Source organism: Balaenoptera ricei, chromosome 15 (assembly GCF_028023285.1).
Source record: "Balaenoptera ricei isolate mBalRic1 chromosome 15, mBalRic1.hap2, whole genome shotgun sequence".
Classification (NCBI taxonomy): Eukaryota; Metazoa; Chordata; class Mammalia; order Artiodactyla; family Balaenopteridae; genus Balaenoptera; species Balaenoptera ricei.
The window spans coordinates 53111583-53129310 of record NC_082653.1 but is presented as its reverse complement, the minus strand read 5'-3'; the positions used below and the strand labels follow the sequence as shown (position 1 = coordinate 53129310).

Genomic DNA, 17728 nt, shown 5'->3' with positions numbered 1-17728 from the left:
CTACCTATGACAGTAAGGAATACAAAGATTTATACACCAGGAAGTGTGCAGCAGCATTATTTATAGTACAGAAACACTTGAAATCATCCAGAGTCAAGGAATGGGTAAATTATATTGCACCCATGAATGGATAAAATATTATGCAGCCATTAAAATCACATTTCTAAGACCTTTATTGACATGGGAAGAAGGATGTGGAAAATCGGAACACAAAGTTATTTGGAAAAATTGCAGCCAACCTTTCTAAAACTATGTGTATTACCGTGGTTATCTTGGAGCAGCAAATTTACAGGTTGTTTTAATTTTCTCCTTTATGATTTTTATGTTCCATAATTAAGTATTACCTGTCAAATAACAAAAGTGATTTTTTTTTTAATGAGAAAGTTTGAAAAACCTCTTCTCAAGCAAGAATGTCCAAATTAGAAGTTAAGGCAATATTCATTCATCCATTTTTTCCTTTCAGCTAGATTTGAGTATTGCCTTTGGTCTAAGAGCAGTGCCAGACACTGGGGTACAAGGTGGATAGCATGTGAATATGGGTATGGAGGATCTTATAATATGTGGAAAACCCTTGTGGAGGGGAAGAATAAACCAAAGAAAAAATAGAGTTCGAGAACCAGAAGAGAGAATCAGGAGGCCTCATGGAGGAAGAGGTGGCACTTGACTTGGCTCTTGAATGTATGGGAGGGGGTTGCTAGCCAGAGAAGAAAGCAGGGAGAATTGGTCCCCACAGAAGGAATAGCAAATGTTGATTTGTATCCTTGGTATCAAAACTTGCCCGACTGACCCCGCCCCCTAAGATCGGACAGCCAATCAGGATGCTCACAGAGGGTTTTCCCCCATTCTGCGCTGCTTCACCTCTTGATGCTCTGAGCCACAAGTCCACCTGGGCCTCTGAGTCTCACCTGAAATATTACTATCCACTTTAGTCCTCATATTTTACTCGGTTGTTCTTTTATCTGAGTCTCAAAACTAACCTTGTGAGCGTTTTTGTGACCCAGTCTTTATGACTGACCATGACAGAAAACACATAAGATGAAAGAGACCAGTGATTCTCCATCCTGACTGCACAGTAGAATCATGAGATTTTAAAAATCTCAGTGTTGGGGCCCCACCTCCAGAGATTCTGATCTATTTGGTCAGGGTTGGGACCTGGACATCAGTGGATCATAGCTTGCAGGTGATTCTAATATTCAAAAATATGTGGAGCATGTATCCTTCTGAACATACCACTTAAAAAGGAAAAACTGGACGTGGGTGTAAAATAATTCCAAAGTTAGTCATTAAAAAGGTGTCTTGTTACTTGGTAGATGCAACGAGGTTACAGGTGAATTAGGTCCACAAATAAATAATGATTGTCTTCTAGCACAATATAAATATGTTTATTTCCAGACTGTCTTTGACAAAACAGCTCAGCTGATACTCAACTGATAAAAAATAAATTTGCATTGGATGAGACTCAGTTTTGATTCTCTCCTCAGACAGAAAACGTTTTTCTGCCAACCACTTTTCCAAGAGTCCTTTTCAAGTCCCTGTTCCTCACGCTGTAGATGAAAGGGTTCAGCATGGGGGTCACCACCGTGTACATCACAGTAGCTGTGGTGTCCTTCTCAGACGAGTGGGAGGATAAAGGGTTAAAATACACAGCAATGATGGTGCCATAGAAGAAGGAAACAACAGCCAGGTGGGAGCCACAGATGGAGAAGGCTTTCCATCTTCCCTTTGTGGACGGGACTCTCAGGACAGCACAGGTGATATGGATATATGATACCACGATGCAAACAAATGGGGTGCTTATGATCAGGGCACCCTCAGTCAGAATCATCACCTCATTGAGGTGTGTGTCAGAGCAGAAGAGTTTCAGGAGGGGGGTCACATCACAGGAGAAGGGGGGGAAGGCATTGTCTGCACAGAATGAGTTGAGCCATCAGCAGGGTATGCAACAGCATATCCAGGTTGGCAATGACCCAGTGACCAGCAGGGCACAGAGCTGGTGGGTCATGTTTGCTGAGTAGTGTAAGGGGTGGCATACAGCAACAAAGCTGTCATAGGCCATCACAGCCAGGAAGAAATTGTCCATGTCCACAAACATGAAAACAAAATACATCTGCATGAGACACTCAGAGAAGGAGATGGTCTGACTCCTGAATATGTGGTTGGCCATCATCTTGGGGACAGTGGTGGAGGAGAAGCAGACATCCACGAAGGACAGGCTGCAGAGGAAGAAGGACATGGGGATATGCAGGTGGGAATCCGGGCTGATGGCCAGGAGGATGAGCAGGTTTCCCAGGACCGTGGCCAGGTACCTGCTCAGGAAGAGCACGAAGAGGAGCTTCTGCCGCTGGGGCTGCCTGGAGAGCCCCAGGAGGAGGAACTCAGAGTTACTTGACTGGTTTGTCTCTCCCATGGGGCTGGGAACCTGGGTCCAGAGGCAGACAAAGCAGGAAAAATTCAAAAGCCTGGAAAATGATGGTCAAGATGGGGCAGTTAAGAAGATGGCAAGGAGAAAGGCCATGTGACAGAGGTGAGGCATTAGCATTTTGCTTCCTGTGTTTTGTGCCCCCTTTATTACCAAAATGAGGGCAGTTTCCTTATGCATGTGCAGTACCTCCAGAAGGACACTGAAAGAATGTGACAGTGGTTTTGTCCATAAATCCTTTATATGTCTAAACTTTCTACCATAACCATATATTTTTTAAAGTAAGTATCAAAAACACTATAGATAAAGGAATATTAATAGAGACTTTAATATTTATAATGAGTACCGGAGAACACATGTATAAATGGTTACCATAGAGACTGACGTACTAAGCATATACCCTAATACAGGGTACTGATGCCATTGATATCATTAGTGGTGTTGCCTTTGAGAATATTTTTTATTTCCCTTATCTCTAACCTGTAGCTGTTACACATTCCTAACATGTCTGCTCTGAGGATGATGTCAGTGATCAAACAAAAACTGCTCCCAGGGTGGTAATGATAGAATTGCTGCTGCTGATTCCTGCGCTCACATTTTCAGAGCACTTTACAGACCTCTGAGCCAGCCCTTCTTGGCTATGTCCACTGAGCTCCTTAAGACTAACTTGTAAATTAAAATGGAAGTGACCCAGAAGTATGGGCAGAAACCTGCCAATTTGTCTTCCCCACACTTCAGGGCCTCATAAACAGATAACACACACTGGTCATGCCTGGGCAATCTCAAGGAACTGCTGATGATCTCAGAACTGTTTCTATAGCGCCACTTAAACAGAAGATGTAGTTGCTTCCATGTCTTGGCTATTGTAAACAGTGCTACAATGAACACTGGGGTGCATGTATCCTTTCGGACCGTACAATACTCCAATATAAAATAAAAAGTTTAGGGCTTCCCTGGTGGCGCAGTGGTTGAGAATCTGCCTGCCAGTGCAGGGGACACGGGTTCGAGCCCTGGTCTGGGAAGATCCCACATGCCGCGGAGCAACTAGGCCCGTGAGCCACCATTACTGAGCCTGCGCGTCTGGAGCCTGTGCTCCGCAATGAGAGAGGCCGCGATAGTGAGAGGCCCGCGCACCGCGATGAAGAGTGGCCCCCGCTTGCCACAACTAGAGAAAGCCCTCACACAGAAACGAAGACCCAACACAGCCAAAAATAAATAAATAAATAAATAAATAATTAAAAAAAAAATATATAAAATAAAAAGTTTAAAAAAAAAAAAAGGAAGATGTAGTGGGGAGTGCCCCCTTAAGGATTTACCCCTTAACAAGCGTTTATTGATGAGTCTCGCTGCTTCGGCTCTTACCCAAGAAGAATGGCAGTCTTCACGGTCCCCAGAATTCCCAGGTTTGCTTCACTTTTCTAGACCTGGCCAGAGATTATTTGTCTGAGGGAGAGGGATTTGTCTTTGAGTTTTTCAGGCTAAGTCTGCATGAACAAGGGGCTGGGGTGCACAGACTCAGCCCTCGGTGCTGGAAGGATGTTTGGGGTACCGTAGGGCCAGCTCTTTACAGGAGCCTCGATGGGCACTAAGGCTATATTCCCTGAGAGCCTCATTAGAGAAAGCAGAGAGTAATTGTCCCTTCTCCTCTGTGGGCTTTTTTTGGATCCAGCATTGATAATAAAGATCTGTCTTCAGAGTTATGTAATTGCTGCTTCAGGACTTGGCAACATTGGAAATGATGCAATCTTGGGGATAATCATTAGCCACAACCTTTCTGCTAGAGAGAACTCACAATTCTATATTTTATCCCCCACCCAATCTTGTTGGGAAATACACATGAAACTGGATAGGGGTTAAATTTTGGATTCACACAGATCTGTGCTGAATTCCAGACCCACATTATCAGTGGTATGACCTTGAGAAAGCTACCAATCTTCACAGAATTACAAAACTTCACCATCTGTAGAGAGGAGAAATAATCACCATGTAGAGTTGTGCAAATTAAATATGTAATTTATGTTAAACACCTCATGACCCCTATCCTCATCAATGCACTGGGCTAGGACCATGTCCACTAGGTGGAGGTTAAATGTGAGGGACTTTCCTCGTGGTCCAGTGGGTAAGATTCTGTGCTCCCAGTGCAGGGGGCCCGGGTTCCATCCCTGGTTGGGGAACTAGATCCTGCATGCATGTCACAACTAAAAGTTCGCATGCCATAACTAAAACATCCCGCATGCTGCAAGGAAGATCCTGTGTGCTGCAACTAAGACCCGACACAGCCTAAATGAATAAATATTTTCTTTAGAAAGGTATTAAGTGATATTTATATCCTTTGCTCTCTGCTCAATCATCTGTATTCTGCATAAATATAATTTGGAAATAGTGTCACATGTTTATCTTCATATGTCAATAGTCATTTTTATAAAGGACTAGTTGACAAGTCTTTTATTCTATATTTTAATTTGGGGGTAAATGAGGTAGAAATAGGAACCATTGCTGAGTTCAGTTATAAACTGGTAGAACATGGGTGCCAATGAGGAACTGAGAATTCCTGAGTCCAATAGGTATCACTCTAGTTGTTCTGAAGGCAAGATCTGGCTTTAAGGTGCCCATAAAGGTCTTGATCTTATGCATTGCAAAGTTTACTTTCCTGAGTTGATAATATTAAAGAGTTACTCATAAAAACCATACATCTGGGTCAGAAGTGGCAATTGAATTCCTAAAAAAAATATCCTCTGGAAACCAGAGTGTTCCTCTAGCTTCCACTTTGGGTTATTTATAAACAATATATTCCCCATGCTGACTATAGCATCTTAATTAATATCTTTAACCTGCTCCCAGTAACTCAAAATAAGAATCTCAGGGCTGTAATGAGCCTTCATGTCTCCATCAGACATGTGTTATGAGATCAAGTTCTCTCCATTCCATCTCCAAAAATAGGCCAACCGCCCCACACACAAAATTAATTATCAAAGATCTGGGGAGGAAGGGGAGAATAGTGACTGGATTAGTAAAGCCATTGTTTGCAAGTGATAGAAAACCAACTCATATCAGCTTAAGGAGAAATAGAATCTACTGGTTGATGTAATTACAAAGTCCAAAGTTCTTCATGCAAAGCCTGTGTGTTTCAGTCAGGGCTAGATTCAGGGACCCAAGTAATGACACCAGGACCAGTATTTCTCTGTCTCTCTACTCTGTTTGCTTCTGTTCGACTTCATTCTACAGACTGACTCTCCATGTGGCAAGAAGGCAGCCACCAGTATCTCTGAACTCACATCCTCCCAGACTAGCAATCACAGGGCACATAGAACTTCTCTCTACCACTGCTTATTGGCACTGTTGTAAGGCAAGACTGTGATCATCCCTTTTTGGATCATATACCCAAATTGGAACCAACAAACCTGATGGGAAAGTGGGGTATTCTGGTCATCCTGGGTCATAACCCCAGTCCATTCCATGTGGGAATTCAGTGATGGACATTTATCACCAGGACTAAATGGAGGAGGGGAGGAGTTTCCCAAACAGATCCAAAAAAAAATGGAAATGGGAAGGAATGACCTGGAACAAAAAAAAAAAAAAAAAATCGAGTTATCGGACTTCCCTGGTGGCGTAGTGGTTAAGAATCTGCCTGCCAATGCAGGGGACACGGGTTCAAGCCCTGGTCCGAGAAGATCCCACATGCGGCGGATAGACTAAGCTCATGCGCCACAACTACTGAGCCTGTGCTCTAGAGCCAGCGAGCCACAACTACTGAAGCCCGCGAGCCTACAGCCCATGCTCCACAACAAGAGAAGCCACTGCAATGAGAAGCCTGCGCACCGCAACGAAGAGTAGCCCCCGCTCACCTCAACTAGAGAAAGTCTGCACACAGCGACGAAGACTCGATGCAGCCAAAAATAAATTAATTAATTAATTAATTTTTAAAAAATCGAGTTACCATGATCCACCAGAGTCACTCCATCAACTGACCTGAGTTGAGCAAAGGATTGGAGAAGGCACACTTAAGACACAAGAATAAATTAGTAAGCTATTTTAAAAGTTAAGGTGAACTAAACAAAAACAAAAACTGTAATTAATGACAACCCAGTATCATTGAGCACACCTAGTACCCAGATCTTTGTTTCTAAATGCCATTCCCTACTAAAAGGAAATTGGGTTCCTTAGAGAAAGGGCTGATTCCGGATCTGGGCAGAAAAAAACCAAGGTGAGTCTAGGACATTACGTGTGTGCCAGAAAATAAGGAAATGCTCAAAGTCCAATGTGAACATATATAAACTGCAAATGACTTTCAAATGTATCACCATATCCATATATGGTGTTTAAAGTACTATTCTTTCAACTTTTCTTCAGATTTGAAATTTTTCAAATTAAATATTTGTGAATAAACAGAGATTTTTAAAAAGGAACAAAGATGCTAGCTTGAAAGGGGTCTCCCACTGGCTAAATTTGGAATAATTTGAGCATCAAAGAGAATAATAGGGAATTCCCTGGTGGTCCAGTGATTAGGACTCCGTGCTTTCACTTCCAAGGGCGCAGGTTCAGTCCCTGGTTGGGGAAATAAGATCCCACAAGCTGCGTGGCATGGCCAAAAACAAAAACAAAACAAAACAAATCAAAAAAATAATAATAATTGTAAGTGATTATAAAATATTAAATGTATTACAATCTGTGAATCAATATTAATACTATCTTTAAAAGAGAGAATTTTTAAGGTAATTTGCCATAACTGAAGGTGAAAATTAACAATTAAGGGAATGAATTTAGCATTTACTCTGTCTTTTTAAAATTTTCTGAAGTTCATCATGTGTTCATGGAGAAAAATCTCTTCTTTACAGAATAATGTCAGTTAAGAAATATAGAAAAATTATACAACTAGGAAATACTAATTGCAGGCAGGAAAATATACCAATATAAGAAATGCTTTTATAAAGTCACTACCACCAACCATCTTTACCAGCAACAGAGCATTTACAAAGTTATCAGATAACATCACTAATACCTCCAATTCCACGCAACACCATAGGATTTATTGAAGCCCTCTCTCTTTCCAGCTCCACCAGTGAGAAATCTGGCTCGCATTAGCCTTAATATATTAACTTATTTGTGCAGTCCTCTATACATAGGCTATTTCCTGACCCCACCAGGCTGCCTTCTGGGTTGGCCATCTCAGGATGAGTTCCCAGTTGGCCCTGATGCCTGGCCCTGTGCCAAGCCAGCCCTCCTGTCGGATCCCACACGTGAACTGTTTGCACCAATATTTATGCCCTCAATTCTCTAGACAAATGGTTCACAACCAGAAACAAATTTGCCTCCCAGAGGACTTTGGACGGTGTATGGAGACATTTTTGGTTGTCACAACTATGGGGAGGCTACTGACATCTAGCGGATAGAGGCCAAGGATGCTGTTAAACACCCTGCAGTGCACAGACAGCCCCCCACCAAAGAGAACCATCTGAATCAAGATTTCAAAAGTACTAAGGTTGAGACTATAATACACCTCATTGATAATTTGTAGATTATTACATGGGAAATCATAATAAACTGGTTAAAATAAAATATATTATTAAAATTAATTTCATTTTAAAAATTTAATGGGGCTACTAGAAATTTTTAAATTACAAATGTGACATTTGCTGCCTCTAGGATCCCCTCAGGAGGCACATTCTATCTGGTTGTCCTTTTGTATTCTTTTTTCTGTTATTGTTGTTTTCTTGGTTGTCCTTCTTTTTATTGATAGAGTATTATAAATATCATCTTTCTAAGTCTTGCTAAACTTAAAACCTTTCATTCAAAGACACCTACTGGGCATGTATTCAAGGGGAATCCTGGCTTTGTCACCCTTCCCTGCCGTCTACGGTGCGAAGGAAAAAAGGCACACGCCCAACGTGGAGCTCGATCCCACAGCCCCTTAGATTAAGGGTCTCATGCTCTACCAACTGAGCTACCCGGATACACCAGGGCGATGCATATTTTCAGAGAGGAGTATGTACATACTACTTGGCATGGCCCTGAGGATGAAGCGGGAGCACCATTGACAGCTCCTGTGGGAGGAGAAGCTCCCGGCAGCCCAGTGGGATTTACCCAGGCCTCCTGGTCAGCGGGTGGAGCCGGGACTCCGCGGTCCTGGGCCGACGAAACCCACCGGGCCGGGCTGCTCCTTCCAGCTGGGAGCGTGCGTCTTCCCGTAAGCTCTGGGCCCCAAGGGCGCCCCAACATACCAGAGACCACTCGCCTAATAGAGTCATCCATTCACTCAAGTGTTTATTGAGCGCCTAAGGTATACCAGGCACTAAGGGTACAGCAGTTAACAAATTGGATTTTTAAGAAAGAGGAAGAAAGGGGGCCAGATTCCAGATCAGATGAAGTTGCTGCTTTTCATTTTTGTTTCCTTCCTCACCAGGCTCGACGCCTGCAGTTTAACGGAGCAGACAAATATGAACTGCAGTAGGTGTCTTTTTAGGGGCGATTCTCTCTCCCTTCTACGGATACTTGCCCTGCCCTCTTTAGATATTAAGGAAGGAAGGAAGGAAAGAAGGAAGGAAGGAAGGAAGGAAAGAAGGAAGGAAGGAAAGAAAAGAAAAGAAAAGAAGCGTGATGTTTCCGAGGACACAGGGCCCTTTCTCACCCCGGAGGAACTATAAAAAGTCACAAAAGTAGCTATACTTTATAACAGAAATCCAGGCAGAAAATCACCCACAGTCCTAACCTAGATAAAGTCAACGTTATCTTTGGCCCACGTTACTTCCAACTCTTCCGTAAGCGCCCATTCAATTCTTACATTCACATATCAAAGGTGCAACGTCTGCTCTCCACATATTCTGTTTACCTTTTGACCTGAATATTTGTGCATTTTTCTAGTCTCTTTTTTTTTCTCCCCTTCCCTCCTCGGCTCTTCCACACCAGATTCTTTCTTGGGCAGTCATGCAGGGACAGCTGCGGTTTGGGAGTTACCGTTTGTTTTATAAGAATTGGCTCATATACGGCTTTCATAGCGGGATCTTCCAAGTGAACCGGGATAGACTGAACGTTCTTTTCTGAGGTTGAACACTATTAATGAAGCAAAATGTATTCCATCTCTCTCCTACGGATGGCCATTCCCCTTTGCCTTTTATTTATTGTTTACCAAACTGCTGCAATAAAACTTCCTACATCGGTAGTTTTGTCTGTTACAGATTCACAGAAGTGGAATTAGAGGATCAAAGAGGTGTGTGTACCAGACTGCTTTCCAAAACACAGAGTGAAACCACACATTTTTTCCATTAAGATGTATGGGTATACGGTCTTTCTCCTTCCCCTCTTTTCGAAGTAAACATCTGTAAGTTTAACTCGCATTCCCTTAAGGTCAGTGGCGTATCTTCGAATTTCATAAAGACTCATATTTTCCTCTGTGTAACCCAAAGCTCGCCCCTCCATCTAGAGATAGAGTGCCCCCTCACACTACCCTAGGTGGGACTACGAACCCACAACCCCTGGCTTAGGAAGCTAGTGCCTTATCCATTAGGCCACTGGGGTAGTTGCCGCAAATTTTCCTGAGAATATGGGAAGAAGGAATAACTCGTCAGCACTGGCTAGAAAATGCTCCAGGAATTGGCTTGAGTATCTACTCAAAACTTGGCTGAATCCCTGCAACGTCCCAACCTCTATCCAAATCTCCAGGAATGCAGTCGTGAACAAAACAGAAACTGCCGCTCCCGGCGGAGCTCCTGTGCAGACCGCGCACTCGCCGCTCGCCGCGCTCTCCTGCCTTCTTGTGGCTCCTCCAGCGCGGGCACCGCCGAGTCTGGCTGGTCGGGTTCCTCCAGAAGGAGTTCCAAGCTCCGGAACGCCCTGGATTCTCCTCCGGATGACAGATTCAGCGAGCAGTGAGGGACCCTGGCTGGATCAGTGGTGTGTTGGGCCGGACCACCGACTGCAGTGTGTGTGATAAATGTTCGGTCCTCCCGGGCCCCGGCTGGACAGAAGACCCGGGAGCGCGCAGGGCTGGAGGAAGATGATGCGGGACCAACACCGTGTGCAAGGGGAGGAGACCCCTCCACACCCTCCGAGGCTCACCCGCAGGCGGAAGTCAGAGCCTCCTCCGCAGCCTCCTGCGCTGGGCGCTGTCACTCAGGGCTTGGCCTACGTACAGGAGACTGGGGGCGCGTGGAATGTTCTACACCGGGCCTCGCTTTTCCAGGCCCAGAGCCAGAACAAACCCCTCCCCATGGAGCTATACAAAGCCGAAGTCCGGGGTAGCTGGACACACCCCTGCAATTTTCCTCGCAACCCACCCTTCTTTATTCACTAAGGCTTGTAATTTATCCAAATGTAAAAATTCAGGAGAATCCAGAGCCGCTCAAGATTTCCCGCCCCCCTCCTCCCAGGAGAGCTCCCGGTACCTCAGAGACTCCTCTCGCCACCTCCCCACCCCAAATGTATCTTTTATCATTGGAGCAACAAGATTATCTAACGCACAGTCCAAAAAAAAAATCCAGGACAGAATCAGAGAACACACTTTGATTCAGTCTTCTAATCTCCTTTGTCCGGCTGGTCCTGGCAGTCTGGCCACAGGCCCGGATGAAGCGGCGGGAGGGCGGCTGGAGCCGCCACCCCCGAGACTGCACAGGGACCAATTTGGAGGAACGCGGCCTTCACTGAGAGGAACTAGGACGCTGTAGACGCGGCCCCCTTGCTCCGGGGGTGTGCTTCGTCTTCTGGGTGCGCGAGGTCTCGGCACAGGCTCTCCTCTTAAATCGACTGCATTCTAGCAGAAGGCGGGAGGAGGAGCAGACCCCAGGCAACACGCTTTCCAGAAGCAGTTGGCCGCCCGTTGGGACGGGACGGGTGTGTTTCTGTACATACTCATCTTTGGGGGTGACAGACTCAAGGAGGAATCCAGGCACAGGTCCTAGGCTCTGCCTTGGTCTAGAAGCGGTCGCGTTTGCCGGGATTGACAAGTGTCCTTGGTTCGACCGCAGCTTTGGGGCTCCAGCATCCCTCTGGTTTTCCACATCCGTTTAAACTGGGCCCGGAATTTCTTTACTTTCCCAAAAACAAGCTCTTCACTGCTTTGAGGTTTGTTTTTAATATCCAACATTTTCAGTTGTTTTAGCGGGAGGATTGGTCCCCCAAACCCCGCCCATTCGTGTTACTGGAAACCTCGACTCTCTGCTGGAGTGTTTTTCTTTGTAACTTCCTTCAAGCTGTTAATAATTTTTTAACCAATAAATTAAAGTTTAAAAAAATGTTTTTATTTTATTCATTTTTGGTTGCGTTGGGTCTTCGTTGCTGCGCGCGGGCTTACTCTAGTTGCCTCGGGCAGGGGCTACTCTGCTTTGTGGTGCTCGGGCTTCTCATTGCGGTGGCTTCTCTTGTTGCGGAGCACGGGCTCTAGGCGCGCGGGCTTCAGTAGTTGTGGCACACAACTTAGTTGCTCCCCGGCATGGGGGATCTTCCCGGACCATGGATGGAAACCGTGTGCACTGAATTAGCAAGCGGATTCTTAACCACTGCGCTACCGGGGAAGTCCAGTTCCGCCCCACGCCCGGGAAATCTAATTCAAGAGTCAGCCTTGGAATTCTGAGGTAGACTCTGGAAGAAAGAGGAGATTTGGCCTGAGGGGTGACCCCGGCCCACGGTTGCCCCGAAAGCGGGGAACCTTCGCCCTTTACGGAAAGCAGCTCTCTGGGATTGGAACTCCTTAAGGGTCAAAGTCAAACCCCACCGGGACCCCCAGCCGCCAAAAAAGGGGACTATCACAGCCTGACGTCCAGAGCGGGGCACAGGATACCTGTCCTGATGGCGTGGACCCCAGGACTACCATGCTCGGGCTCCGGGAACCCTTTCCCGATCTGGGGCAGCGGGACCAGGGCAGACCTGGGAGCGCCCAGGTGAGGGGTAACCAGCAAATGGAAAGAAGAGGAGGAGGAAGAAAAGGGAATAAAGAAAGGGGAGGAAGGCTTGGGGCGCCGTCTCTAAGTACCTCATCCATCCTCCCAGCTGGGTAGTCACAGCGGATACGTTACTGGACACTTAGCAGGGATGTTTGAGTCTCACTGGAGTAATTGCTGGACTTGAACCCTGAAAGCTATGTGACTCTGGGAGACTGTTGCCTCTCACGGATTTTCTCCCCTACCGGCCTTAACCTAATCGAAGCCCCAGGCGCAGCGCCCTGAACCGGGATGTCCGCACCACTGGACCCCCCAAGACTTCTACTAAAATTTTAAAAGCACCTGGAGACACATTGAGGCTTTGAAATACTTTCTCTAATTCTCTCTTGCAGTGTTGGGTTCGATGCCCAAGGTCTGGGGCCTCAGGTAGTTTCCAAATCTCTACAGAGGAACTGTTTTTGTGTAAAAAGAAGTGGGCTCGTCCGGGATTTGAACCCGGGACCTCTCGCACCCTAAGCGAGAATCATACCCCTAGACCAACGAGCCACACAAGCCACAGCCTTTGGCTCTCTTCTAAGACTTCTTGGAGTCCCGGATGTGGAACAGGGAAGCCAGTGAAGTGGTGTGGGGAGGAGGTTCCAATGTCAGACCCGCCGGGAAGTGTTGAGCTCAAAGACCAGTGAGCGAGGCAAGGACCCCAGAGCTCCCCATGCCCACAAAGAGGGGAGCAGCCCCTGCACCCTACCCGCCGGCCCAAATCTGTTGGAGCCAGCGCTCAGACAACAATGAGCCCACAGGCCAGGAAGGGCCGGCGATCCGTGCGTCCCCGCCCGGCCCTTAGGTCACTTAGCAAACACTCCTTGCAGCCGGGAGCGCGCTTGTGGCCGCGCTGGGGTAAAAGCCAGCAAGGAACTCCGGGTGGGGCGGGGCAACGTTGAGTGCCTTTTTTTTTTTTTTTTTAATTATTACTTTTTTTATCATTTAAATTTTATTTTATTTATTTTTTTATACAACAGGTTCTTATTAGTTATCTATTTTATACATATTAGTGTATATATGTCAATCCCAATCTCCCAATTCATCCCACCCCGGCCACTTTCTCCCCTTGGTGTCCATACGTTTGTTCTCTACATCTGTGTCTCTATTTCTGCCCTGCATTGAGTGCCTTTTGATGGCAGGTCACAGGAACGCCTTGCTTGGAAAAGCCGCTCCCCCAGGTGTGGTATCCTGGTTACTAGTCGCTACCTGCTGGGTTTCTCAGGACTCCAAACAACAGGTCCAAACCAGAAAAAAAACTCGCCCAACGTGGGGCTCGAACCCACGACCCTGAGATTAAGAGTCTCATGCTCTACCGACTGAGCTAGCCGGGCAACCGGTAGCCAACCCTATCGTTGTACATGTTGATGGGGGGTAACGTGAAGGTGATGGGACCTAGAATAGGTAATTACTTAGATGTGGGCAGCAGGGGCGGGTCAGAGGCCAAAGCTTCCTGGGCCTCACAGGGGGTTCCCCGCCACAGGTTCCACTCCCCACCGCCGCTCCCTGCTGCAACAAGGGTGTTTCTCGTCCAGGACTTCCCTCACCACTCAGTAGCTAGGGAACCCGGTCTGGCCCCTGTGCCCGCCCGGTCCACCTGACGTCGGATGTAGGGAGAAGCAGCTGGGCGTAGGGGGACGGAGGGAGCGGCGCCAAGGGTGAAAACCTAGGGCGAGATGTACCACAGTTAGTTTAACGATTGACCCCTTGAGGGACCTCTGGATTATTTCCAGTTTTTTTGGCTGTTAAAGTAAACAGCTATAAACACTCGTGTACAGGTTTTTGTGTGAACATAGTCTTCATTTTTCTGAGATAAATACCCAAATTGCTGGGTCATATGGTAGTTACATGTTCAGGTTTTTTTTTTTTTTTTTTTTTTTTTTGGCTGCATTGGGTATTCGTTACTGCGCACGGGCTTTCTCTAGCTGAGGAGAGCGGGGGCTACTCTTCGTTGCGGTGCGTGGCTTCTTATTGCGGTGGCTTCTCTTGTTGCAGAGCACAGGCTCTAGGCACTCAGGCTTCAGTAGTTGTGGCACGCAGGCTCAGTAGTTGTGGTGCACGGCTTAGTTGCTCCGCGGCATGTGGGATCTTCCCGGGCCAGGGTTCACACCCATGTCCCTTGCATTGGCAGGCTGATTCTTAACCACTGCGCCACCAGGGAAGCTCCACATGTGTGGTGACCCACTGTCTCCAATAAAATGTTCAATAGAAGTAGAGAGTGTCAGCATCCTTGTTGCATTTCTAACCTCAGAGAGAATGTTTTCAAGGTTTCACCACAAATATGAAATTTGCTGCAATATTTTGTAGATAATTTGAGAAGTTATGGGTATTACCTTCTTTGGCTAATTTACTAAGAATTTTAAAAATCATGAATGAAAGTTGGATTGTATCAGATACTTTCCCCTGAATTTATTGAATACATTTACCAATTTTCTCCTGTCAAATCAACCTTGCATTCCCTAGGATAAATTCAGCTCGGCCGTGGCATATTATTCTTTTTACATCTTGTAAGATTTGGTTGGCTAATATTTTAAGATTTTATATTTATTTTCATGAGCAGATTATGTGCTTTTAAATGTCTTTTTCATGCTGTCCATGGTTAGTTTGGTATCAGAATAGCGCTAGCCTCATAAAATGTGTTCAGAGGTTCCCTCTTCTATGCAAGATTTTGTGTGAGACTAAAATTTTATTTCTTGAATGTTTGTTAGCGTGCTCCACTGATGCCATCTGGGTCAAGAATTTTCGTTGGAGGGTAATATTTGACTATTGATTCACTTTATTAGTTTTAAGATCATTTACATTTTTATTCCAGTTTGATTCCATTAAGGCATGTTTTATATTTCAAAAAATTATATATTTTTTCTAAATTTTACAAAGTTGTTTAGAATATGCTTTTATTATCTTCTTAAATTATGCAATAAGTGTAAAGTCATTCCTTGATACAGGTTATGTGTGTCTTCTGTCATTATTTCTTAACCAGTTTTTGCAGAGTTTTATCAATAACATTAGCTTTTTTCAAGACCTGCCTTCCAAGATTTGTCATTAATCTCTATTGTATGCCTGTTTTCAACTTCATTACGTTCATCTCTTCATCATTTCTTCCCTTGTTCTAATTTATCTGGGTTTATTTTTGCTGTACTTTTTCTAACTTCTTGTCATTAGCTTTCAACCTGTCTTCTCTATTATACACATCTAAGGTTATCAATTTCCCTCTAACTACTGCTTTAGCTATGTCTTAAAGGTTTTGGTATGTAGTATTTTCATCATCATTTATTTCTAAGTATTTTCTAAATCCCATTGTAATTTCTTCCTTAACCCATGGAATTTTTAGAAGTGTATTGCTTAATTTGTAATCATATTGGGATATTTTAAGGTTTTTTTTTGGTTTTTTATTATTTATTTTGACCTATTTTTAGTTTACCATTTCTCTCATCTTTTTAAGCCAACTGTTAATATATCTATTGAGTTTTGTTTCAATTTTTGCATATTTTTATTTTTAGAAAAATTTAGTCCTGTTTCATTCTTCTAAAGCATTTTACAGAGCTCCTGTTCTCAAATATATTTTCATTATTGTCTTTCATGTCTTTATACATGGTAGAGATAGTTGTGTTATAGTCTGTGTCTGATAATCTTAGCATCTGAAATCTTTCCAGTTTTATTTCCATTGTCTATTGTTCATTGGTTGTTGCTTATGGTGCCTCGTTTCCTTGTTATTTTTCATTGTGAGTAGCCCATTTTCCTTGTGTGGGGAATCCTGTGAGATCTAGAATAAAAGTGTATTTCTCTACAGAAAATTGTTTACTTCTGCTAGGGGCTCAAGGACTTACCAGTCATGGGTCACTTTAAACCAAATTTTCTACTTGATTTCCCCCCACCCCAGTTGGTCCTCAAGTTCCCAGCATTGGATTATTCATGATCCTTGGTTCATGGCACACAAACTCTCCATCCCAAACAAAAAGAAAGACCCTCTGCCACCCATTTCTCTGCTTCCTCCTCTCCAGCGTAACCATCCTTAAGATCCTATGGGAGGCAAATGCTCTTGGCACCCCATGGCACTCTTCTTTCCAGCACAAGCTGAAGGCGTCGGCCAGCAAGCACTTGAGACCCCACGGTGTGGGGGGGGTACTTTTCCTGGGCCAGTGTGCCCGGGGAAGTGGGAAAGGCTGGAGGAGTTAACCTCCCTCCCGATTTCCTCTCACTCCGGGGTACTTTGAGGAAAGGTGCCTTTCCACTGAGCAACTGTTTTGTAGGAATTTGGAGCCTGGAACCATCCCCACCTCAGGGTTCTGCACAACAGATGTCCACCCCTGTAGAGTTCTTGAACATGTTTTGTTAGGCTTACTCACAGGTCCGAGATATTCTCTGATCGTGGTAAGGTGTGTGTTGTCCTGAATCCGTTGCTTGAGGTTATTGAGCTGGCAGGACATGGGGTGGGGGTGTAACCACGTGGGATAATAGCCTCAGACCAACAACACACCCACTATTGTTCTTCAGATGCTTGAATTTTGAACTTTCCCATGATAGCAGGTCCCGGTGCTTGGTGTCTGGGCTCCTGGTGTCCACCTCTTGCGCCTCGCGAAGGCGGTCCCCTGAGCTGCAGAACAGGGCGGAGGGGACACGGTTCCTGGCGGGTGCTGGGATCCAGGGCCACGGTACGCCTACCGACCTCGGGCAGGGAAGGAGGAGAGACACAGCAGGCCACTTCAGGTAGAGCGACTGGATTTGGGGTGGGGGCGGGCTCGGGACGCCGGCTGCAAATGCCAGCAACCCATCGCTTCTCCCCAGGCTAATGCCTTGGCCTCCTGACCCGGCAGTGTGGGCCCAGGCTTGACGTGTCAGAGGCCTCCAGCTGGTGAAGACGGGGCTCCTGATGCACAGAGGAAGGAAAGACCTCTCCCGTCTTCGGTGCCTCGAACCTGGACTGACAAAAGTAGCTTGTTGCGAGACTCGTGGAGATGCTTTGGTTACTGGTCCTCAGTGACATTTTTTAAACCACAGTGGGTGGCATTGAGTGGGGCTGAGACACGAAACTGGGGAAAAAGTAGATTTGAAGCCTGTCGCACCCTAAGCAAGAATCATACCCCTAGACCAACAAGCCACCTGACCTCCATCCTTTGGCTCTCCCCTATGATGCTGTGACACCCCGGGGGTGGGACCGACAAGGCCAATGAAGTGGCTCGAAGAAGAGACTCCAATTTCAGACCCACCGGGAAATGTAGAGTTCCCAGGACCCATGGGCAGGGAGAAAACCCAGCGCTCCCTGTGCCGACAAAGTAGGCAGCAGCCCTTGCTCTCCCCCCAGTGCGGTGGTCCCCGCCGCCTCTCCTCCGCGCTCCGACGACAAAGAGCCCCCGACCAGGAAGGGCGGCCGGCCTTAAGTCCCCGCGCCGCTCTTCGGTCACTT

The 17728-nt window shown here is 45.9% G+C and overlaps 1 protein-coding gene and 2 non-coding genes across 3 annotated transcripts; all 3 read right to left on the bottom strand.

Annotated features, from left to right (window-relative positions):
• Positions 1 to 1477: 1477 nt before the first annotated feature.
• Positions 1478 to 2407, bottom strand: LOC132348977 (olfactory receptor 1F1). The gene is given in 3 exon segments (XM_059897034.1): positions 1478 to 1919; positions 1921 to 1972; positions 1975 to 2407. Coding segments are annotated over 3 exon segments (927 nt in total).
• Positions 2408 to 12762: 10355 nt separating this feature from the next.
• On the bottom strand, positions 12763 to 12834 carry TRNAP-AGG (transfer RNA proline (anticodon AGG)). Its single transcript has one exon. It is a non-coding gene; the product is annotated as a tRNA-Pro (tRNA).
• A 751-nt stretch (positions 12835 to 13585) lies between these two features.
• On the bottom strand, positions 13586 to 13658 carry TRNAK-CUU (transfer RNA lysine (anticodon CUU)). The gene has a single exon. It is a non-coding gene; the product is annotated as a tRNA-Lys (tRNA).
• Between the last annotated feature and the right edge of the window lie 4070 nt (positions 13659 to 17728).